Below are 24459 nucleotides of genomic sequence, written 5' to 3' on the forward strand. Positions count from 1 at the left end.
CATGTCACCGCCACCACATTATCTCGATCGAGATATCTATGCCACTCGGATCCACATCAGGGCCACGCTGTATCCCCCTAGGCATATTTGACTAGCACATCTCCATCGTCCACGTATCAAGAACGAGAAATTAACATCAAATCGCAACCATTCATTGTTCGAGGTAATGGGATACAATCTCCACCGTCCCCATATCTCGATCGAGATACTGAGATCAAATCTCAACCGTCCAAATATCTCGATCGAGATACAGAGATACAATTTGCACCGTCCAAATATCTCGATCGAGATACGTAGATGCAATATCCACCGTCCAATTATCTCGATCGAGATACGTAAACGCAATCTATACCGTCCATTCACGTACGTTGGAAGATGCGATCTCGGCCGTTTAAATATCTCGATCGAGGTATATAATGAATCTTGACCATCGACATACCTTGTCGTGGTAATGACTTTAAATCGTGGCCGTCCATGTACCTCGAACGAGATAGTAATATCAAATCTCAGCCGTCGATCCTTCCCCAACCCTAAAATTAGGTGTGTATCTTGGCCGTATGTTGCACTAACCCTAATATCCAGAGCGTTAATCTTGCAAACCCTAAATTGCATGATGTTACCGAACCTCGATCGAGGTTATAAAATCGGAAAACTTTTTTTTTTGCCTCATTGTCACAAGTCGTTTTCACTCTCCTTGCTCTCTTGATTTGGATTAGCATTAGTGAGCCCATTAGCATTGTTTTATAGCTTCATTAGTGCTACTTAGCACTAAGCATTAGACCCTTCACATTAGACCCTTCACATTGGACCTTTGTGTTTGGCCTAGGTTTTAGCATGGAGTCACACGAGGAGGGCCACGAGGAGGGCCGCTCATCTATTGCGGACCTCATGGCGGAGATAGACCGCGAGTTAGCGGCTATCCGTAGGAGTGCTAGAGACACACCGTCTACATTACATATCGTGGCAGACTTGGAGGCGATGCTTGCGTCCCTTCGTAGCCTTCACGATATTGTTTATGTAGATGAGTGGATAGCCCACCATCGCACTGCTCCTGTGTCACATGGCCTGACATATCTTCAGGTCTGTGATCTTGCTCCTATTACGGATGGAGCCTACCTAGATCTTTTCCTCGATAGTCGTGGGATGAGGCCTGGGGCGGGCAAGCCCCTTACTATTTCGTGGTGTTCGCATCCTCGTATGGCGGCACATATCTATAGTCGATATGTTGCCGCATATGGGAGGATGCCGAACAACTGCCAGATTCCCATATACTTCGCAAAAAAGCAGTTATATGCGGAGTTTGTCTTAGGGGAGGAGGTGGATTACACCAGCCATCGTCCGGGTGGTGGTGCTGGCCGAGGCCGTCTCCAGGACTAGGGTAGGCGACCTCCACCAACCCTTCATGTAGCACCTACCACAGATCCTTCATTTGTGCCATTGTCGACAGTAGAGGCTCTTGGCACCCAGGTCGGCATTGACGTACGGAGTACCACCACACGGAGAGCATCCAGCACGTGGTGCGCCTGTTCTCACAATCTATACTGACGACAGATGTCGAGGTATTTACATATATATTACGTCTTAAGTTTTTTTGGTCATTTATCTACATGTTTATATATACTTTTCTATATTTTTACATGAGCAGCATGGTTGATTGTGTCACATAGGTTCCCACACCTACCACTGAGAGACTCACTCAGGAGTTGGTAGAGGCGAGAGCGGAGATTGACCGCCTCAGAGCTGCATTACAGATGGCAGAGGCAGCTACTGCAGAGGCACAGCATCTGAGAGAGTCCGACATCCAGCAGGTAGGTTTCTCTTGCACGTAAAAGAGTTATAATTAAGATCCTAAGTTATAAATTTCTTTAAGTAATACCTAATGAGAGACTAATCAATTATTTTAATGCTTTACTTTTTTGCGTAGGCTCGAACCGAGGTAGAGAGCTCTAGAGCTGAGGCACAGCATCATCAGATTGCCCAGCATAGGGCAGAGCAGCTGATGCTGCATGTTCGAGAGTTTCGTAGATCCTTGGATGTGACAGTGCCTTACCTACCTTTATATCCACGGCCTGTCACACAGGTTTTTCGACGACCTCTCCCGCAGGATGCACCACCCTTCCTACGTGATACGTGCTGCGCTTTATGTATCGAGGACATTGATAGTACAGGTGGATATGCCCTGGGATGTGGACATATTTTCCACTTGCATCACCCAGGAGCTAGTCCGGTTCTCAGCATGCCCCTCCTGCCGTGCACGCATCGACCTAGTGACGTACAGGGTTTTGGGCATCGATGATCTTCACCCAGGCCTCGTTCGAGTAGATGCCAGGACTGGCAGGCCTTTTGATTTTACATCAGCTATTGACTTGGGACTCGACGCCTTCGACGATAGAGCCCAGGAGCCTGAGGTGCCTCCTGAGATAGAGTGGAGCTCACATGAGTTCGATGCTTACCAGAGAGTCCTACATGAGAGCCAGATCACAGCATATGAGCGCGTGGGTGGTGCTGGCCCTAGTGGCACCTCGGGTGATGGTGCTAGCAGCAGTGCTGCTTCTCATGAGCAGCGTGTCCTTACAGCAGAGGAGCTTACACGAGCAGAGTGGCAGACACATACCATTGCAGATTATAGATTTTGGGTTTACAGACAGAGGCGTCTTGCATTAGCATGACGTAGAGAGAGAGAGAGGGCCATAGCAGCTTTTGGGACTCGTGAGCTCCCGAGTACACCGGCACCAGCTCACGATCCTGCCTTTGAGGCAGACCTCCCCCGCAGACATTCGACGACCCCCGCAGCCGGCACAGCCTCCTCGACGTGCACAGCAGCCTCGACGCGCACGTCGACCGGCAGTTAGAGATGACGATTTTGATTGGGTTGCCGTTGATAGTGACTAAACTCAGACTAGCTGGGTTAGCTCACTTACATTGTACTTAGATTTTTGGGCAGTGACTAATCTCAGACTAGCTGGGGTAGCGCATTTTCATTCTGATGTACTTATTTGATGTTTATATCATTATGAGTTTTTTCATTATTGAGTATCATTACATTTTAGTTGATGTTCTTGATTTTATTATATTTTTTAACACTTTGGCTATCATATTGTTTGTGAAAATCTCCATGCCATCGTACCCAAACATGCTCTGATGGGGACCAAACTTTGCAAGCATGGGGGGGGCACCCACCCCCACATGCTTGCAAAGTTTGGTCACAATCAGAGCATGTTTGGATTGGTAATTAGCGCCCAGCGCGGGTTTTTGAAGTCTCTTGGTGCTTAAGAGGCCATGGAAAATCCGGGCCTTCCCCATACCATCGTACCCAAACATGCTCCGATGGGGACCAAACTTTGCAAGCATGTGGGGGTGGGTCCCCCCCACATGCTTGCAAAGTTTGGTCACAATCAGAGCATGTTTGGATTGGTAATTAGCACCCAGTCCGGATTTTTCAAGTCTCTTGGTGCTTAAGAGGCCATGGAAAATCCGGGCCTTCCCCATACCATCGTACCCAAACATGCTCCGATGGGGACCAAACTTTGCAAGCATGTGGGGGTGGGTCCCCCCCACATGCTTGCAAAGTTTGGCCACAATCAGAGCATGTTTGGATTGGTAATTAGCGCCTAGTGCGGGTTTTTCAAGTCTCTTGGTGCTTAAGAGGCCATGGAAAATCCGGGCCTTCCCCATACCATCGTACCCAAACATGCTCCGATAGGGACCAAACTTTGCAAGCATGGGGGGGGCACCCACCCCCACATGCTTGCAAAGTTTGGTCACAATCAGAGCATATTTGGATTGGTAATTAGCGCCCAGTGCGGGTTTTTGAAGTCTCTTGGTGCTTAAGAGGCCATGGAAAATCCGGGCCTTCCCCATACCATCGTACCCAAACATGCTCCGATGGGGACCAAACTTTGCAAGCATGTGGGGGTGGGTCCCCCCCACATGCTTGCAAAGTTTGGTCACAATCAGAGCATGTTTGGATTGGTAATTAGCGCCCAGTCTGGATTTTTCAAGTCTCTTGGTGCTTAAGAGGCCATGGAAAATCCGGGCCTTCCCCATACCATCGTACCCAAACATGCTCCGATGGGGACCAAACTTTGCAAGCATGTGGGGGTGGGTCCCCCCCACATGCTTGCAAAGTTTGGTCACAATCAGAGCATGTTTGGATTGGTAATTAGCGCCCAGTGCGGGTTTTTCAAGTCTCTTGGTGCTTAAGAGGCCATGGAAAATCCGGGCCTTCCCCATACCATCGTACCCAAACATGCTCCGATAGGGACCAAACTTTGCAAGCATGGGGGGGTGGGTCCCCCCCACATGCTTGCAAAGTTTGGTCACAATCCGAGCATGTTTGGATTGGTAATTGGCGCCCAGTGCGGGTTTTTGAAGTCTCTTGGTGCTTAAGAGGCCATGGAAAATCCGGGCCTTCCCCATACCATCGTACCCAAACATGCTCCGATAGGGACCAAACTTTGCAAGCATGTGGGGGGGACCCTCCCCATACCATCGTACCCAAACATGCTCCGATAGGGACCAAACTTTGCAAGCATGTGGGGGGGGTCCCCCCCACATGCTTGCAAAGTTTGGTCCCTATCGGAGCATGTTTGGGTACGATGGTATGGGGAAGGCCCGGATTTTCCATGGCCTCTTAAGCACCAAGAGACTTGAAAAATCCGGACTGGGCGCTAATTACCAATCCAAACATGCTCCGATAGGGACCAAACTTTGCAAGCATGTGGGGGGGACCCACCCCCACATGCTTGCAAAGTTTGGTCCCCATCGGAGCATGTTTGGGTACGATGGTATGGGGAAGGCCCGGATTTTCCATGGCCTCTTAAGCACCAAGAGACTTCAAAAACCCGCACTGGGCGCCAATCACCAATCCAAACATGCTCTGATTGTGACCAGCTTTGCAAGCATGTGGGGGGGACCCACCCGCACATGCTTGCAGAGTTTGGTCCCTATCGGAGCATGTTTGGGTACGATGGTATGGGAAAGGCCCGGATTTTCCATGGCCTCTTAAGCACCAAGAGACTTGAAAAATCCGGACTGGGCGCTAATTACCAATCCAAACATGCTCTGATTGTGACCAAATTTTGCAAGCATGTGGGGGTGGGTCCCCCCCCCCATGCTTGCAAAGTTTGGTCCCCATCGGAGCATGTTTGGGTGCGATGGTATGGGGAAGGCCTGGATTTTCCATGGCCTCTTGAGCACCAAGAGACTTGAAAAATCCAGACTCGGCGCTAATTACCAATCCAAACATGCTCTGATTGTGACCAAACTTTGCAAGCATGTGGGGGTGGGCCCCCCCCATGCTTGCAAAGTTTGGTCCCCATCGGAGCATGTTTGGGTGCGATGGTATGGGGAAGGCCTGGATTTTCCATGGCCTCTTGAGCACCAAGAGACTTGAAAAATCCAAACTGGGCGCTAATTACCAATCCAAACATGCTCTGATTGTGACCAAAGTTTGCAAGCATGTGGGGGTGGGTCCCCCCCCCCATGCTTGCAAAGTTTGGTCGCCATCAGAGCATGTTTAGGTACGATGGCATGGAGATTTTCAACAAACAATATGATAGCCAAAGTGTTAAAAAATATAATAAAATCAAGAACATCAACTAAAATGTAATGATACTCAATAATGAGAAAACTCATAATGATATAAACATCAAATAAGTACATCAGAATGAAAATGAGCTACCCCAGCTAGTTTGAGGTTAGTCACTGCCCAAAAATCTAAGTACAATGTAAGTGAGCTAACCCAGCTAGTCTGAGTTTAGTCACTATCAAGATAGAGATCTAGTCAGCAACACCTGTTACCATATTATAGTAGTGATGTGTGTGAACACACTTAGGACCGCCGGGGCACTTTTTCCCTCACTAGGAGGTTTTTTCCCCCGTGCATTGTATATACGCCCATTATCTTCTAGGGCTTGTTATCTTTCATTTTTGGCACTCATAATACACTACTGTGTTGTGCTCAAGCTTCCTCATCTTCTTGAAGTTGTGTGTGCATTCCTGCAACCCTAATTCCAACAATTGGTATCAGAGCAGGCTTCCTCCTCCCGGGCAGCATCACCGGCACCTGCCGCTTCATCTCCTCCGATTGCGACGAGGTTTCACGAGCGTCTGCAGGTTAGTATATGCCGTGGTCATTTCGCCCTCCGTTTTTGCATTCCAAGTACTGCGCAGGCAAAATCGTCCTACTGTGCAGATTTTCTGTCAAGATTAAAATCTGCAGGACAGGTGCCCATTCGTCTGTTTTGGGCTGTGCTACATAGCACAGGTCGATTTTATACAGGTTTACCTCTTACAGACAGCATTTACATCTAGTAGTACAGTCATTGGCCATGGCTGACAACAATGATGTATTCCGCATGTTGGCTGCTGAGGATAAGTTGGATGGCACCAACTATCCATTGTGGGCATATATGATGCGACATGTATTGGTAGCAAAGGGGTTATGGAATATTGTGCAGGGTATTGATGCACGTCCTATTGTGGCTGGGAATGCTGCAAACACATCAGAAACAGGTACTGTTGATGATGGTGCAGGCACAAGTGCTGTAGCAGCTGTTCGAGAACCACCACTTTCAGCAGAGCAGATTCGGTGGGATGGTAGAGATGCGCAGGCTCATGCCTTGATTGCGCTGTCTGTCAAACGTACCATTATCCCACATATTCGCTCTTGCAGGACTTCTAAGGATGCTTGGGATGTACTTGCCACATTGTATCAGGCAAGAAATGAGGCTCGTGTTGCTTACCTCCGAAAACAGTTGGAGAGTGAGCATATGAACGAAGGTGATTCTATGGATAGCTTTTTAACAAAGATCAAGGATTTCAAAGAGCAGCTCATTTCTGCAGATGAAATCCTGTCAGACAGTTCACTTGTGCAGACTGTTTTGAATGGTTTACCAGATTCTTATCAGGGTTTTGCTTCCACTCTTCGCTTGATGATGAAAGGCAATCCCAATGCCTTATCATTTGAGGAGTTAGTTTCTGTTTTGCTGCAAGAAGACCAGTCAAGGCAAAACAGGAATATTATGCGTGTCGCAGATCAAGCTTTTGTTGCTAGTCAGAGAAGCGGGAAAGGTAAAGCTGGCTTTTCTTCTAGTAAGCAGAAATCTGCAAATGCTGCGCAACCAAAGAAGGAAGACAAAGATGAGAAGAAGGGTGACAAACAGAAGACATTTTGCAAGTACTGTAAGGATAATGATCATGTCATCAAAGCGTGTCCTAAGCTGGCTGCGAAAGAGGCTAAGAAGAAAGAGGCTGGTATGGCTGTTGTTGCAGATGCCTCTCCTTCTAACAATGAATCTGCTAATGTTGTGCTAGATACAGAATGGGCATTCAATGCGCAATGCAGTTATGACCCATCTTTGCATGACACATGCATGTCTGCAGTAGATTCAGATGTATGGTACTTTGACAGTGGTGCCACTAAGCATATCACCTCGCAGCGCAGTTTATTCACCTTCCTTGAGTCTGCTCCCACAGGGAATACTGTCACTTGTGCCAATAACTCCTCTTATCCCGTTGAAGGAGTTGGACAGATTGTGCTGAATGTTGCAAATGGCAACACCTTTACACTTTTTGATGCATTGTATGTGCCAGGGATCAAAAAGAATCTGCTGTCAGTCTCCGCATTTGCCAAAACAGGTTTGGTTATAAAATTTGTGGATGACAGATGTACTGTTCATGATCTCTCTTGTGGTGACATCATTGTAGCATCTGGTTCACTATGTCGAGGGCTGTATAAGCTCAATATGGATGGCAAATGTGTAAAGGATTCAGCATGTGCTATTATGGATACGCAGGCTATTTCAAATGCAAAACTGTGGCATGCACGTTTTGGTCATCTGAATTTTGCAAGTTTGCTGCGCCTGCAGAAATCTGAAATGGTGTCTTCTTTGCCTAAGCTTGAGGCACCTGTCAAGCATGTTTGTGAGGGCTGCATATTGGGTAAAATGCAGCGTGCTTCCTTTCCCAAAGATGGATCAGTGAGAGCTGAACGCAGATTGCAGCTTGTTCACAGTGATGTTTGTGGTCCCATGCAAACTCCATCATTTGGAAACTACCTTTACTTCGTGACTTTCATTGATGATTTTACCAGGCATGCATGGGTATATCCTTTGAAGGCAAAGTCCGAAGTGTTTTTGTGCTTCAAACAGTTTTTGGTTATGGCTGAAAATGTGTCACAAAGTAAGATGGGCACCCTCCGTTCAGATCGAGGGGGGGAGTATATGTCTTCAGAATTTAATGCATTTCTGGCTGAGCGTGGGATAAAACACCAATGTACAGTGCCGTATACACCACAGCAAAATGGTGTGGCTGAGAGAAAAAACAGGTCTCTCATGGAAATGGCAAGATGTATGGTTAAGAGTCAAAGTCTACCACATGGTTTTTGGCTTGAGGCTGTCATGTGTGCCACTTATGTACTAAACAGGTGTCCCACCAAAGCATTACAGGTTGTCACTCCATATGAGGCTTGGCATGGCCGCAAGCCATCTGTTGGCCATTTACGTGTTTTTGGTTGCCTGGCATATGCATTAGTGCCTGTGCAACATCGCAGAAAATTGGATGACAAAGCTGTCAAATGTATTTTTGTTGGATATAGTGCTGAGAGCAAAGGCTATCGTTTGTATCATCCACAGACAAAGCGCATTTTGGTTAGCCGTGATGTTGTATTTGTGGAAGATGCAGTTCAGCCCTTGGTTTCATGTACTAAGGAGACAGATATCAGCTCACGTGATGTCTATGATACATTGTTGCCTCTTTTCAGTGGTGCACAGTCAAGTGCAATACCTCATGAGGCAGTTTTTCAGCCTATGCAGGTTTTAAATGATGGCACAGATCAGCCTATATCTGATGTAGATGTGCATGATGCACTTGAGGATGAGAGACAAGAGATTGAGGGCTCTAAAAACATGCCTAGATGGCTGGTGCAGACTTTGCGTGACAGCAAGTTGGATGCCCCTTTGTCTAGTCGCACTCGTTCTGGCTCTCATGGTGCCTCTTATGCGTCAGATTGTTATGCATTGGCTGTTTCTAGTATGTGCGATGAAAGTGAGCCTGTTTCATTTGATGAGGCACAAAGTTCAGAAAATTGGATGGCTGCTATGCAAGCAGAATACGATGCTATTATGAAGAATGGTACATGGTCTTTATGTGACTTGCCCCCTGGCAAGAAGGCCATTGGCACTAAGTGGGTATACAAATTGAAGCGTAAGCGTGATGGCACAGTGGATCGCCATAAGGCTAGGCTTGTTGCAAAAGGTTATGCTCAAGAGAAGGGCATTGATTTTGATGAGACTTTTGCTCCCACATGTCGTATGACCACTGTTCGTAGCATCTGTGCATTAGCAGCTCATAATGGTTGGAATGTACATCAGCTGGACATAAAGACTGCGTTCTTAAATGGAGATTTGCATGAGGAGGTGTATGTATCGCAGCCTCGTGGTTTTGTTCAAAGAGGGCAGGAAAACAAAGTGTGCAGGTTAAAAAAGGCTTTATATGGTTTAAAGCAAGCTCCACGAGCTTGGTATGAAAAAATACATGCATATTTGACTGCACATGGGTTTCAGAATAGTCCAACAGAAAGCACTTTGTATGCTAAACGTGTGGATGGTGTACATCTAATCATTGCTCTCTATGTCGATGACATGCTGCTCACAGGACCAAATGAGAGTCATATTGCTGATTTTAAGGCTGATTTGAATGCCTCTTTTGAGATGTCAGATTTGGGGCATTTGCATCATTATTTGGGGATACAATTTAAGCAGTGTGATGGAGGTATTGCTTTGTGTCAGACAAAGTATATTGAAACATTGTTGCGGAGATTTGGCCTTGAAGACTGCAAGCCTATTGCTACTCCAATGGAGACAGGTTTGAAGTTGAGTCTTCATGATGCTGGAGATCACTTTGATGTCACACTCTATCAGACAGCTGTTGGTTGCCTCATTTATGTATGCATAACGAGGCCAGACATTCAGTTTGCAGTCTCACAGGTGAGCAGATTTATGCATAGCCCAGGCATTAAGCATTGGCAGGCAGTGAAGCGTATCTTTCGCTATTTGAGTGGTACTCGGCATCTTGGGTTGTTTTATCCCAAGGGGGGATCATTGTCGCCAGATTTACATGCTTTTTCAGATTCTGACTGGGCTGGTTGTTATGACACACGCGTGTCCACGAGTGGTTTTTGCTTCATGCTTGGAAGCTCATGCATATCATGGTTGAGCAAGAAGCAGCCTACTGTGGCCACTTCTAGTTGTGAAGCTGAGTACAGGGCAGCTTTCACAGCTACGGTTGAGTGTGTGTGGCTCAGACGCCTTATGGCTGATTTGGGTGTTGGGCAGCCATCTGCCACCACCATCTTCACTGACAGTCAGAGCGCATTGGCAGTTGCGCGGAACCCAGTGTTCCATGCTCGTACGAAGCACATTGAGGTGCACTACCATTATGTCAGGGAGAGACTCTCTGCAGGAGAGATCAGTTTGGCTTATGTGCCAACACAGGATAACCTTGCAGACCTTTTCACAAAGGCTCTGCCTCGTGAGAAGTTCGAAGCTTTTCGCAAAGCTTTGGGCTTACTCCCTTTTGTGGATTCGTCCACATAGCTAGACACTTCCCTATACATGAGTGCTAGCTCTTGTTCACCGCATCACTCCAGGGGGGATTTGTTACCATATTATAGTAGTGATGTGTGTGAACACACTTAGGACCGCCGGGGCACTTTTTCCCTCACTAGGAGGTTTTTTCCCCCGTGCATTGTATATACGCCCATTATCTTCTAGGGCTTGTTATCTTTCATTTTTGGCACTCATAATACACTACTGTGTTGTGCTCAAGCTTCCTCATCTTCTTGAAGTTGTGTGTGCATTCCTGCAACCCTAATTCCAACAACACCCTCTCTAGCTCTCAACTGCTCTAGAATGCTCTCATGGTCATCCACTCGAAGCCGAAAACGAGGGTGAGAACTGTGTTTTCGGCTCTGTACTCGAACAAGAGTGAGCCTGGTAGCAACCACTAGATGAGAGAACTGAAATGCCTCTAACTCCCACTTCCACTGCTGGAACTCAAGACTCCCGATGAAGTCGAATCTGCTGGTAGAACCGGTCTGCCACAATCATGCTATGGGCATCATAAGAAAACCCATGATCATCCACTGCATGCACTTTGGCCTAGTGCAACTCATCAGATAGTAGTCTACTCCCTCGTTATTTCCCTCACTGGCAATAACAGCAAATACATCACCCTCCTGTAGCAAATCTGTCAGGTCATCATAACTGACCATGAACGCAGGACCTGTGTGCTCATCAGACACCACTGGATGTGAAGGATGCTCGGGGGAGAGGAATGTCTGTATCCATGCATCTGCCCATCCTCTCGAGGCACAATGTGACCAATCGCCATCCATACATGCTCCACAGAAGCATGCAAACCGTCGTGTGTAAATCGTGGGGGCCGCCATGCACGTGCTCCTGATGGAATGTAAGCCCAAGGTGCCAGGTACTGTGTCACAATCATGGGAGGCTCTACGGTCAATCATGCCACCATCCACATGCCAAAAAAATCTCCTGACAATCCGAGCATCGCGTTTGGGGTACGATGATGCTGCACTCCCACACAAATGTTGGGAGCACCACTCGACTACGTGGCCCGCATCTCTGAACCGCTGAGCATCCTGTCGCAGCTGATGACGCCTCAAGGCACGTTTCACACACGCACCCGCACCATCATGCTCTCCCTTCCCGTGACCAGTCTCAAAGAATGACCAAATCACTGGGATACTAGACTGCACATGCCACCTATAAATCCATAAAAGATAGTCTTAGTTATTGTTTTCTTTAAGATGTTCTAGTGAATTTAGTTTAATTGTAAATGTAAGAAAGCCATAAGTACTACCTGTAGAGCCAATAGAATTGACGTGATGACTTGAACTGTGCGCCACAACCATCCGAGACCAAACCCATCGCTGGACATGTCTGATCCCACAATCTCCTAAAAAATCGTCATGGAGACGAAAACAATGTTGCACAAAATGTGCATCATGTGAACGATCATCACTGATATAGAAATGATACTCTCGAATAATGACACGGGTCTCGGGGGTACTCGCTATCCCATCTACATGAGCCTCTGCATGTCGATAGCTAATGTGGACCAAAATAGCAACCTAGTGAGGTAAGCAATACATACGTTTAGGACACAAAAAATCAATTAAGTAATGTAGCTCAAACATAAAACAAATATTACAAAATATAACCATTACCTGCTTTGAGAAGTAATACTCAGATTGTATCTCCTGAAAAGGTGTGAAAGTGTAGTTCTCTGCAAAATCAATCACAGAGACGACCACACCAATAGGAAACTCTGCTAGGCATGCTCGGAACTGACGATCCTGCCACTTGGCACAATGACTGTGCCGTATGTAGGGGTAGATCTGCTCCCTAAATGTGGCTGTGAAGTGACAACGTGGTGTATGTTTGTCCACGAGCTGCAACTTCCTGGACTGTCCACCACTCTGGAGCTGGTGTGTCACATACTCATAACGTTGCCATGCCACTATCTCTTGGTCACTTGCATCAAGATCTACCATCTGTAGATGTGCAAGTGAACCACATGATGTGCAATTGCTCTCCACACAAGGCATCCTATGGAACTGGGCATCCTCCATGCGTGCACACAAAAGAGAGTGGATGAAATCACGTGGACTACGAGGCAACTCTCTATGCCCACTAAGAGAACGGAACACATCATAAAAAAGTTTGAACTCAACATGGTAGCGACAACAACATGTGTCACGCTGACGTGAGTACCTCACAAACCAAGGCTTACACCCCTCAAATGACCTTTGCCCAATTTTAAGCTCTGGATACGAAGCCACAAACTGAGAATACAACTCAGTTTGGGTCATTTCAAGAAAGCAAGCACCGTGCTCAATGAACACTCCTCTTGTCACTCTCTTACGCAAAGCTTTCTTGAAAACTGGCGATGCACGACAATTCTCCTCCCAAAAACTTTCTATCAAGGTTCTAGTGGTTTCATCTAGTAGGCGATCATGCCTAGCTACACGACCACTACTCGCCCACATAGCACCAACCTCATTGGCATCTAAACTTTGTCGCCTAATAGACCCAACTCTAAGTGCGTGTGGTGCAATGGAAAGGATGCGAGATGTGGCACTAACCTTACCCTTCATTTGGGAGCTACTTATGGCTGCCACAATAGCCTGTCGAGCAGCCAAAGCATCCGCAGAGTTCCTCTTCTTGTTAACTATATAGGAATGACGAACACTTTGTAGCACCGCCATGCCAGCTCTCCTCTCTCTTTGACCTCCAATGTCGGAAAGTGCCCTGCAGTTGGCCATGTTGGGCAGATCAATCAAAGAATCAAGCACACATGCCTGTGAGTGATGAAGACGTGAGGTCTTTGAAATAGGAATGGAAGATTGCATGGGCACGACGATGTGCCCCTGACTTTGATAGTTCTTTCCTATCCACACGAAGGGCGCCCAAAGGAGGGGGGGTGGGTTCTTATAGAAGAGAGGACTCAAGAAGGGCGGGTTCATGTGGATTATCTAAACTAAGAAGGGAGGACTCAAGAAGGGCGGGTTCATGTGGATTAAGGGGTAGTGGGGGGGAAGAGGGCGAAGGGAGTGGAAGTGGAAGAGGAGGAGCAAGGCTTGGATCATCGCCACAACGGAAGGTGTTGCTCATTGACGTGCTCTCCACTCTCTCTTTCTCTCACGAGCTACCCTTCTCCTCTCCTCCTCTTGAACTTGGTGGATGGGGGGGAGTCTAGTCCTATCACGTTTCCGACTCCTACGACTTTGAGAACCCATTCTCAAGGAAGCTAAGAGAGAAAATATTATAAAGGCTCAATGATGGGATAGTACTAGAGATAAGTGTGGGATAGTACTAGAGATGTGTGATTATATAGGAAAAATAGGTTATCCACTTCAAATCTCATTGGATTTCCTATCTAAGATTGATTGGATAACTAAGATAAACATAAAGATAATTAAAGATAAACTATTATCCACTTAAAAATTAATATTATTTATAATATTTATTAACAAGTCTAAATATTTATCATTACTAGATATATAAATATATCTTTAAAGATATCTTTTATTTTATAATTGTATAACTGCTTTTTTTAAATAAAGTATTTTTTTCAAATTTTATTCAAAGGTTTATTCTACATAAAAAAAATTCAAGAAATATAAAATTAAAAAATTTATTTTTTTAAAATTAATAATATGATCTTTAATAATATTTTTATTGATCTAATCCCAAAATATAATCCTTTAAAATTAGTGATTTTAAATTCTTTTATTTAATAAGTTACATATATTTTATTATTTAAATTTCTATATTCTATTTCTCTAAATTACTAAATTAACTTTTCCAAAAATATGTTTTTGAAAAAAGAGGGAAGGTGGGAAGGAGATGCCACGTGTCACAAGCGTGCATGACACGTGGCATTCTCTTGACATGTGGCACTATTATGGTTGATGTGGCAATTCCATGATGTGGCATGCCATGTCACCATGTGCGAGGTGGCATGCAAAGGTGGCAAGATGATGTGGCATTAATGATGACTAGGATTCTCATTATTGCTTCAATCTTTCCTTCTTCGAGCATAATAACTTTGCTACTTTGAACTAGTAATTCCAAAGCACTTAAGATGGGCCCACATTATATGCTAATAATAAGAAGATTAGCTGAAGTAGAGCTCATAATGAAAGGGATTCCATTATTGCTTCAATCTTTCCTTCTTCGAGCATAGTAACTTTGCTTCTTTGAACCAACAATTTTGGTACATCATAAACTCTTGGCAAAATGTTCCAAATCCAGAGGTTATAGCCACAATCAAGTTTTTCAAGTTACGTATAGTCTTAATTGATCAACAGGATGATTATGTGTTCACATTTAGTAGATAACGATTAAAGTTTGATTTTAACAAAGGCTTAGAAGAAGACGTCATCATGATCTACTACCACAAACTTCGATGCATGTCCTCCTACATGTATACAATCTTTGAAGTCATGTTGACATAGGATTTTGGATGCCCTTCTATTACCTAAGGGGCACCCTCTCAAAGTTGTAGATATAAAATCTACCTTGGATGAGATGCCTTTAAAAAATAAGATCTTGAGGATAGAATCTACATCAAGTAGGGGAGGATATTAACCTCATTTTGGGTTAACTAAACATCTCTTGTCTACACATGAGAGATGGCTTATAATACAAGTGTCATGAATGGCACTATAAAATGTTGTGTTATGAGAAAAGCAGGCCAATGACCAATTTCACTATAAGTTTTTGGGCACCCAAGTGTGAGGAAGGGATAGATATACTCAAGTAATTTTTTCTCATAATAAATCAAAGGAGAACCCCCCTTTGTGCCAATTGCGTCTTGTTTGTATACTTGCTTTCTTACGCTCTAGTCTTGTATAAGAGAGAGTTGAGAGTAGTGTGCATGATTCTTGGTGCATATGCATCTTTTCCATTGTGTGAGAGTGAGAGGAGGGAGAGCCCTTGGAGGTATATGGAGAGCTCCTTGCTGTGTGTGACAGCAAGGAGTAGGATTTGGAGGGAAAGAAGCTAGCACTAAACTAGCAGGGCTTGGATTCTTTGAGAGATACAAGCTCAAGAATTGGTAAGTCGAGGTAAATCCCCATGACAAGTTAAGGTAAGCATGACTTGATATTTGAGAATCTTACAAAGGGTGGTGTAAGCCATAACACTTAGGTATGAGTCCATGCTATACCTCTGATTCGCACTTCATCCCCATATAGATGTAGCATGTTCAGCATGAGGGATCTACCTCCCAAGCCCCATGGGTCTTTGGATAGAAATCCCAACTTTCCCAAGCCTTATGTGAAGTTCTATCTCTCCTTGGCGGTCCTGAAAGGCCTTTCAATGCCATGCCTTGGAGCGAGCACACACCATTGACTTGAGTGATCATAAAGTAGGAAAAACTAACATGGCAGGTGGGATGGATCATAAACGAATCTCGGTTCAGTCATTCCATGGGTTCCACTTTAGCCCTAGGCATGTGAACCAATCCTTACCTTGCACTTTCAGACAGGCATGCAATAACTAATAAGCATTGGAAACTCTACACACTTAAAAAAGAGCGAGTTACTAAGGTAGGTAATATGATTAAATGAGCAATGAATAGCTCGTCAAAGTGGAGGTTGGGACAATAGATTTCCTAAGAGGTTATTTTTTTTCTCTGCAAAAGTAATATTAAAGCCAGATGCCATCCTAGATATGCCGAACCAATGAATATGAACTAATGATTAGAACATATAACCCATTAATGTAACCCAAGATTATGATGACAACTTTACACAAAATCACACTATTCAATCTAACCACACCAATCTAACCACACCAATCTTGCCAGAAGCTTATGCAACCACAAATAGACGAGAGCTGTGGTTACCTTACCCCATCAAACCTCCAAGGGCAGATAGACGAGAGCTATGGTTACCTTACCCCATCAAACCTCCAAGGGCAGATATGTAGTAATTAATGCAAATGCCCTGAAAAGGAACCGTAAGGGAAAATGTGGCTAGGCACACTAAACTCGCAAATCCAAACTTAGTGGATCTACTAGAAATTTTTTAAAAAAATTGGTCTACATGATCAATTACTACTACAAGAGATGGCAGGATAAAGTACCCTATAGAACAAAGAAAAGGATATGAAGAGATACTACACTCTAGAGTGTTATAGCATCCAATTGGCATGGAGATCACTCTAGAGTGTTATAGCATCCAATTGGCATGGAGATCACTCTTCATGGGATACCATAATTGGCTTAGAAGATTGTGAGAGTATACTCAGGATGGACCCACTGTATATGCCAATAAGAAGAAGATTAACTGAAGTAGAGTTCATAAAGAAAGGGATTCTCATTATTGCTTCAATGCTTCCTTCTTTGAGCATAATAACTTTGCTACTTTGAACTAGCAATGCTAGTACATCATAAAATCTTGGCAAAATGTTCCGAATCCAGCGGTTATAGCCACAATCACGTTTTTCAAGTTACTCACAGTCTTAATTGATCAACAGGATGATTATGTGTACACATTTAGTAGGGACCAATTAAAGTTTGAACTTAACAAAGGCCTAGGACTACCACAAACTCCGATGCATGTCCTCCTACATGTATACAATCTTTGAAGACATGTCAACACAGGATTCTAGATGCCCTCTCAGTAGTATTACCTAAGGTGTACCCTCAATTACAATAAAGGTGGTGTTTTCCCACCCCCCCACCCCAATATGTTACATATCTTCTTCTCTTTCCTCATGTAAGGGTGTGCTTACAGCTACCTTCCTTGGGATTAGTGCCGAAATATGGGGACGATTTCTTCTTTGCCTCTTTTTTCAATCAAACAACAGACAAGTGGTTGCTCGAATCACGAGCAATAAATTAAGTATGGGAAAGACAGACGACTTATTCTTCTTCGCCTCCAAACAACATACAAGTGGTTGCTCGAGTGACGAGCAATAAACTAAGTATGGGAAAGTATGAATAGCTCGTCAAACCGGATGTTGGGCCAATAACTTTCCCAAGAGGTTTTTTGTGTCCTAGTTGTTTATCAAAAGCGGTGTCGACAGCGGAGGAGTTTCCAGAGACAGGGAGATGGCAGCAGGGACAGAGTACTTCGTCTCATCATCACACCACCCTCATGTTGATAACAATTCAGTGCAGCTTGAGCGCAATGCCCATCATCTTCTTCAACCTTGCTTTCTTGCAGTGTCTTTGATAGTGTTGGGTCTGACACTTGCCGCCTTCCGCCATTACAAGAAATGCTTGAGTGATCAGCAGTCCTCAGCTCTGTACAAGCTCCCCCCTGGGAGCCATGGCCTGCCTCTCCTTGGAGAAACGCTGCAGTTCGCCTTCTTCAATAGCGGCCCCATTGGCACCCCTCCTCCTTTCCTCTCCACAAGGCTGCACAGGTACTGCTCCTCTCTTCTTTATCAAATGCATTATGAGCTTTCTGATATTCCGAAACTAACGAAACGAGATTTTTTATTTTAGTACCAATCTAACCGCCTCGCGAAAAAAAAAAAAACTAACGAAATAGGTTCGTAACGAATTGCATTTATGTTGAATAAATAATTACTGAGAATTTACATTCTTGGGTTCTCTTTTGCAGTGCATTTTATTGAATATATATTGCTTTTAGTCAAGTGTTTTTTTTTAATTTCTTTATATTCAATAAGCACGTGTGAGGATAGACGCCCACATCGCTTTAGCTTGCCCTCTAGCATTTGGGATTTTTAATTTTTAATTTTACTTTATAGGGCTGTTTTTACAGCATAGGCTTTCTCGCTCGAGTCTCAAAGATGAGCATGCTCGTCTTTGACCCCGGCTCGAGAAACAAAAAACATAGGCTTTCTCTCTATGCCACCTCATCACAAGATTATCTCGAGGCCTCTACCCTTAACAATTTTCCTCCGCGTCGCCTAGTGTCAACAAAAATAAACTTTTTTTTCCTGATTAGTGAAAAGAGGAGAGACTTTCAAACTCAACAGTTGTATTTGAAAAAATTGTATCGGTTAATCGATTTCATAACTAAAAATTCGAGTATTTTAATCTTTAAGTTCAAGGCTAAACAAAATTACAATTGGTTTTTCTCAATTCGAGGAGTGAAAATTACAATAAAGGGTGGTGTTTTCCCAGCCCTCCACCCCAATATGCTACATATCTTCTTCTCTTTCCTCATGTAAAGGTGTGCTTGCAGTTGGACTAGTGTCGAAATATGGAGCCTACTTCTTCTTCGCCTCTATTTTCAATCAAACAACATACAAGTGGTTGCTCGAGTCACGAGCAATAAATTAAGTATGGAAAAGAAAGATGACTTATAGTAGTACATTAGTTAAAGTGACGGATGACTACAAGGTCGCTTTTTGGTGGGTGTCATGCTTGTCAACCACTTATTTTGAGTGAATATGGTGCTAAATGCCAAATTTTGTTTGGGTATTAATTAATTAGTTTGGAAAGAGGAAAGTGATGGGTTGGAAAAAGGGAAAAGTGATGGGACCTTAGCGGGACTTGGATAGAAATCATTTTAAAGTGAGACCTAGCATGTCAAAAATCATCCTTGGATGGCTATTTTATTACTATAGGACTTAGTAATAAAATAGGCTACAACCTACGTTCAGACTTTAGCGTGCTACATATATTTTTTTCTTTTCCCTTCCTTCTAATAAATTTAAGTGTTCCCTCTTTTAAAAAAAATAAAAAATACATGTGCTACATATCTTTTTTCTTTTCCCTTCCTTCTAATAAATTTAAGTATTCCCTTTGTTTTTTCAAAAAAAAAAGCTACACATTTCTTCCCTTTTCACTTGACATCTATACAGGATTAACCACAACCCCACCTCCCTCCACGTGGGCAAAGGAGGTGGGGCTATTTCAAAATAACCACTCCTCCTGCAAGCGTGAGGAGGAGCCAAATCTCACATCTTCCAATGCAATTTTGAATTTGAATCTAAAAAGATCTCATCTCGCATCTTTCAATGAAATCTTTGTATACATGCTTGCACACACTTATATATATTACATACCTATAGATACACACACTTATATATATTATGTATGTATATGTATACATGCTTACATACTTATAGATACACGCACTTATATATATTATGTATGTATATGTATCTATAGGTATGTAAGCATGTATATATAAATAGTGTGCATGTGCATGTGCATGTGTGTGTGTGTGTGTATGAGAGAGAGAGAGAGAGAGAGAGAGAGAGGCAGATTACATGTAAGATGTATTTATTTGAGAGTCACTAATCATCCCTACCATTAAAATTTAATCTAAAATTTAATTAATTAAAATTATATATATGTGTGTAAATCTATTGAAGTGTGTGTGTGTGTGTGTGTGTGTGTGAGAGAGAGAGAGAGAGAGAGAGAGAGAGAGAGAATTTCTATGATGTGAGAGAGTGTGTGTGTGTGCATGAGAGAGAGACAGAAAGAGAGAGAGAGAGAGAGAGCCTGAGAATTTCTATGCACGAAATAGTTTGTGTGGGAGGAGATAGTGTGTGTTTTCATTAGTGCATGTGTGTGAGAGTGTGTAGGGGGAAAGAGTGTGTTTGCATTAGTACATGTGCATGTGTGTACATGTGTGTGTGTGTGTGTGTGTGAGTGGAGGGGAGAGAGAGATATAGAGAGACAGAGAGACAGAGACATGGAAGTCTATGTGTGAGAGTGTGTAGGGGGAAAGAGTGTGTTTGCATTAGTACATGTACATGTGTACATGTGTGTGTGTGTGTGTTAGAGAGAGAGAGAGAGAGAGAGAGAGAGTTTCGACATTTGAGAGTGTGTACATGTGTATGTGAGAGAAAGAGGGTGTGCATGTGTGTGTGTGTGTGTGTGTGTGAGAGAGAGAGAGAGAGAGAGAGAGAGAGAGAGAGAGAGAGATTACATGTAAGATGCATTTATTTGAGAGTGAGCACACCTCACCACTCATCCCTACCATTAAAATTTAATCTAAAATTTAATTAATTAAAATTATATATATGTGTAAATCTATTTAAGTGTGTGTGTGTGTGTGTGTGAGTGAGTGAGTGAGAGAGAGCGAGAGAGTTTCTATGTGAGAGTGTGCATGAAGAGAGAGAGAGAGTGTGTGTGTGTGTGCATGAGAGAGAGAGAGAGGCTGAGAATTTCTATGTAGGAGATAGTTTGTGTGGGAAGAGATAGTGTGTGTTTTCATTAGTGTATGTGTGGTGTGTACATGTATGTGTGTGTGTGTGTGTGAGAGAGAGAGAGAGAGATGTGTGTGTGTGTGTGTGAGAGAGAGAGAGAGAGAGAGAGAGAGAGAGAGGCAGATAATTTCTACATAGGAGATAGTTTGTGTGGGAGGAGAGAGTGTGCGTTTAGATTAGTGTATGTGGAGTGTGTATATGTGTGTGTGTGAGAGAGAGAGAGAGATAGAGAAAGAGAGAGCATGTGCATACATCTACATCTATGTATAGAATGTGCTTGAGAGAGTGTGAGATAGGGCAAACCTGGAGAGAGAGAGAGAGAGAGAGAGTATATGCATGTATGTGCGTACATCTACATCTATGTATAGAATGTGCTTGAGAGAGAGTGAGAAAGGGCAGACTTGGAGAGAGAGAGAGAGAGAGAGAGAGAGAGAGAGAGATGTAATGAGGGAGGGTGAAAAGAGAGAGAAAGAGAGTGAGAGATAAAGAATAAAAAATAGCTTTTAATAAAATATAAATCAAATAGAAAACATATATGTATATGTGTGTATACATGTGTGTGTGTTTTTATTTACATTTATATATACATACATACATATGTATGTATGTAAAAATGTGTGCTTTTTTGTCAAGAGTCTCCTCAGTTTGGAAGCCGAAGATCCCAACACAGTTCTCTTTCCTCTAAACCTTATGTTAATCAGTACATAAATTGTGTAATTGCCTCATCTGATCAGTATTTTTTTTTCTTTTTTTTTCTGACTTCAACTGGCTGTACTAACTGTATGTGTTATGTGCACACATATGCGTGCATGCGTATGTAAGATGAACACACGCACACACACACAAACACATGCATGCGCATACATGTGCATTTGTATACAATGAATACGCATGTGTGCATGCGTATGACAAATGTGCGCATGTGTACATACCATGTTTACATACATGCCCGCATGTATGATGAATGTACATGTGTGCTGTATGCACACGCACGCACACATACACAATATCTGACCCTATTTAGACATTTTGAAAAGATAGTGATGAATGTTTGGGTAATCAGTTGATTTAATTCAGGGTTCTTAGTTTACGTGTTTATTGGTGGCTGAAATTTAATGTTTGGGTAGTTAGTTGATTTAATTCAGGGTCAGTTTACGTGTTTTTTTGGGGCTGAAATTTAAGGTTGGGTAACTAGTTGATTTAATTCACGGTCAGTAATCTCGCATTTGCAGAGAGAGCACTCCCTCATTCGGAAAAGCAAGAAAGACAACGAGAAGCTCACCTGGGATGATTTCAAACAGATGCAATTTACAGAACTGGTGAGTTTCTCTAAAATCAAGGCTTGATGATTCTTTTGGAATTATAATCATTTCTAGCAAGAGATGCTAAATGCTGACTAATTTTATCTTAAATTTGAAAAAAAAAAGGTGGTGAAGGAAGCGCTGAGGATGGCGAGTATCGTACACTATGTAACTCGAGAATCTCTGCAGGATATTGTTTTCAAAGGTAATTAGATCTCAATTGAGTATAAATTAATGCATCACATTTACTAATTAACCACACTTGCTTTATTACAGACATGATTATCCCAAAGGGGTGGATGATTTTGATCAATTTTGCTATGGTGCATCTCAACCCTAACTACTACCCAAACCCTCTTAAATTCGACCCATGGCGTTGGATGGTGATGATTTGTGTCTCTCAACTCTTCCTCAAATTTCTAGTGGAATTTTCTTTAATGATGTTCTTAATAACCCCTTAATTTGGTTCAATTAGCAGGATCCTGCAAATAATAATCCTACCTTCTTAATGCCTTTTGGTGGAGGAATAAGAAGCTGCCTTGGATCAATCTTGGCCAAATTCGAAGTTTCCATATTCATTCACTACCTTGTCACTCTTTACAAGTAATGTTTTGCTAATTTTAAGTAATAATGACTTTTTGTTCGAAAGAAGTTATTCTTAATTGTGGTAAAATAATAATGGAAGTTATTCTCAATTGTAGAAAAACATATGGAATTTTAAATTTGGGAAATTCATTATTTTCACTTTGTGTGGGCCTTCTAGATAGACGCTCCTAAATAGGTTGTTAAAAAAATGAATAATTTTTTGATTTTTTTAAAGCAGGTGGGATCGGATAATTGAGAAAGATGGTCAGCTTGATGAGGTGTCTAGCCTCTCTTTTCCTTCAATGCGTAAAGGCCTACCCATTAGAGTAGAGGCCCTCTCTTTATAGAGAAGAATTTATTTATGAATGAACCCGCTTTAATTTTGTGTACAAAAAATTAGACTTGAGTTAATTGCTTGTAAATTCGATTGTTAGATCACCAAGTCTATTCACTTGAATATACAGTGGTAAACTTTAATTTTAAAATCTTCACTACACAATGTCGTAGAATAGATAAAGTTTGCTTAGTTAATAGAAATTTTGAATTTTAATTGTACTTAAATGGGGAACACTAGATGTCCAAACAATGCTAAAACGAAGCCGCAATGGGTTATCAACTAATCTCCATCAAATTAGTTATCAAAAAAGGAAGATTATCACCTAATCTTAGTCAAATTGGTTATTGAAAGGGAAGCTTTGTCACCTAATTCCCTTACCCGAAGTCAAATAAAGTTGAGATTAAAAATTGTTGAAAAAGCTTTAGAAAAAATGGATATATGTGGCAATATCATGTTAATTAGATGCTGAGGCTAATATTGAGATAATATTTGATAATAACAACATATTTTTTTTCTTGGATGCAAATATTGAGTTTCTATACTATGGTTTATATACATGAGCTCATAATTGCAATGCTCGGTCGTTCATTTAATTGGGGGTCCAAAACTTGTTTTCCTAGCTCTATGTACATATATTCCTCATGACTTGCATTATACAAGCCGTTAGCTCGGTCATCCCATGTCTCTTTTACAATCAGTGCTTTATGTGGTTACAAAAAGGTAAATTACAAAGGTGTAGTCACGCACAAGGTAATGTTAATCGGAGTGGTTAACAGCCACACTGCTAGATCTTTAGCAAGCATTTTCTATAAGACTTCTACCTTATTTGAATGTACCTCCAGCTTTTTGCTTCTTCCCTTCCTTTGCACACAGTTTTAGGAACATGCACATGAGGTCAGAATTTGGCTCCAACAATTGAAGTTCTCCGTCATCATTCTCTGAACTATCCTCCTCTGTCTCTGAGTCCTCTGCAGAATTGGTTTCTTCATCTTCTTCTTCTGAGGTACTACTCTTTGGAATCAATTCTCTCCCTTTGGCTATGTCATATATGACTTGTTTTCTGGTAGGTTGATCTAGTCCTAAGATAAGGTGTCCTCTTTGCCAGTCTTGCCCTACTCTCATTGCTCTTAGCCATGGTCTCTCCAAAATTAATGAATAAGCTTCTGTCATTGTTGTTGGCATGACATGAACATCCAACTCAGCTTCATGTCCAAGAATGGTTACCTGCAACTACTTTACCACCCCCAAACATTTGACTTTTGCAATATTTGCCATTCTAACTCTAAACTCAGAAGGTGCAGTTACCTTCAACCTTAAAGCCTCCTTAGTCTGTTGGGTCATTACACAAATCTGGGCACCACTATCAATGTATACTTTGGGAACTTTAAACTTATTCACCCAGGCATCCGTGGTAGGCAAATAATCCTTATCTCCTTTAACACGCACTCTATTCAGCTGACATACTTCGTTCTCTTTCCTGGAAACCCTTGTGCTGACCAATTTA

General features: G+C 42.8%; 1 protein-coding gene across 1 annotated transcript in view; it reads left to right on the forward strand.

The window, feature by feature from the left end:
- The window catches only part of LOC147617467 (cytochrome P450 90D2-like), a 25826-nt gene extending 2766 nt beyond the window's left edge, over positions 1-23060 (forward strand). The window contains exons 2-7 of the mRNA XM_086775443.1: positions 17625-18047; positions 21934-22051; positions 22160-22238; positions 22310-22416; positions 22512-22636; positions 22857-23060. Coding sequence (XP_086631569.1) covers positions 17625-18047; positions 21934-22051; positions 22160-22238; positions 22310-22416; positions 22512-22636; positions 22857-22965 — 961 coding nt within the window. The 3' untranslated portion in view covers positions 22966-23060. The remainder of the gene's footprint in view (positions 1-17624; positions 18048-21933; positions 22052-22159; positions 22239-22309; positions 22417-22511; positions 22637-22856) is intronic.
- The last annotated feature ends 1399 nt before the right edge of the window (positions 23061-24459 follow it).

The sequence above is a fragment of the Cibotium barometz genome, chromosome 36 (genome assembly GCF_041138505.1).
Source record: "Cibotium barometz isolate CiBa-2024 chromosome 36, ASM4113850v1, whole genome shotgun sequence".
Classification (NCBI taxonomy): Eukaryota; Viridiplantae; Streptophyta; class Polypodiopsida; order Cyatheales; family Cibotiaceae; genus Cibotium; species Cibotium barometz.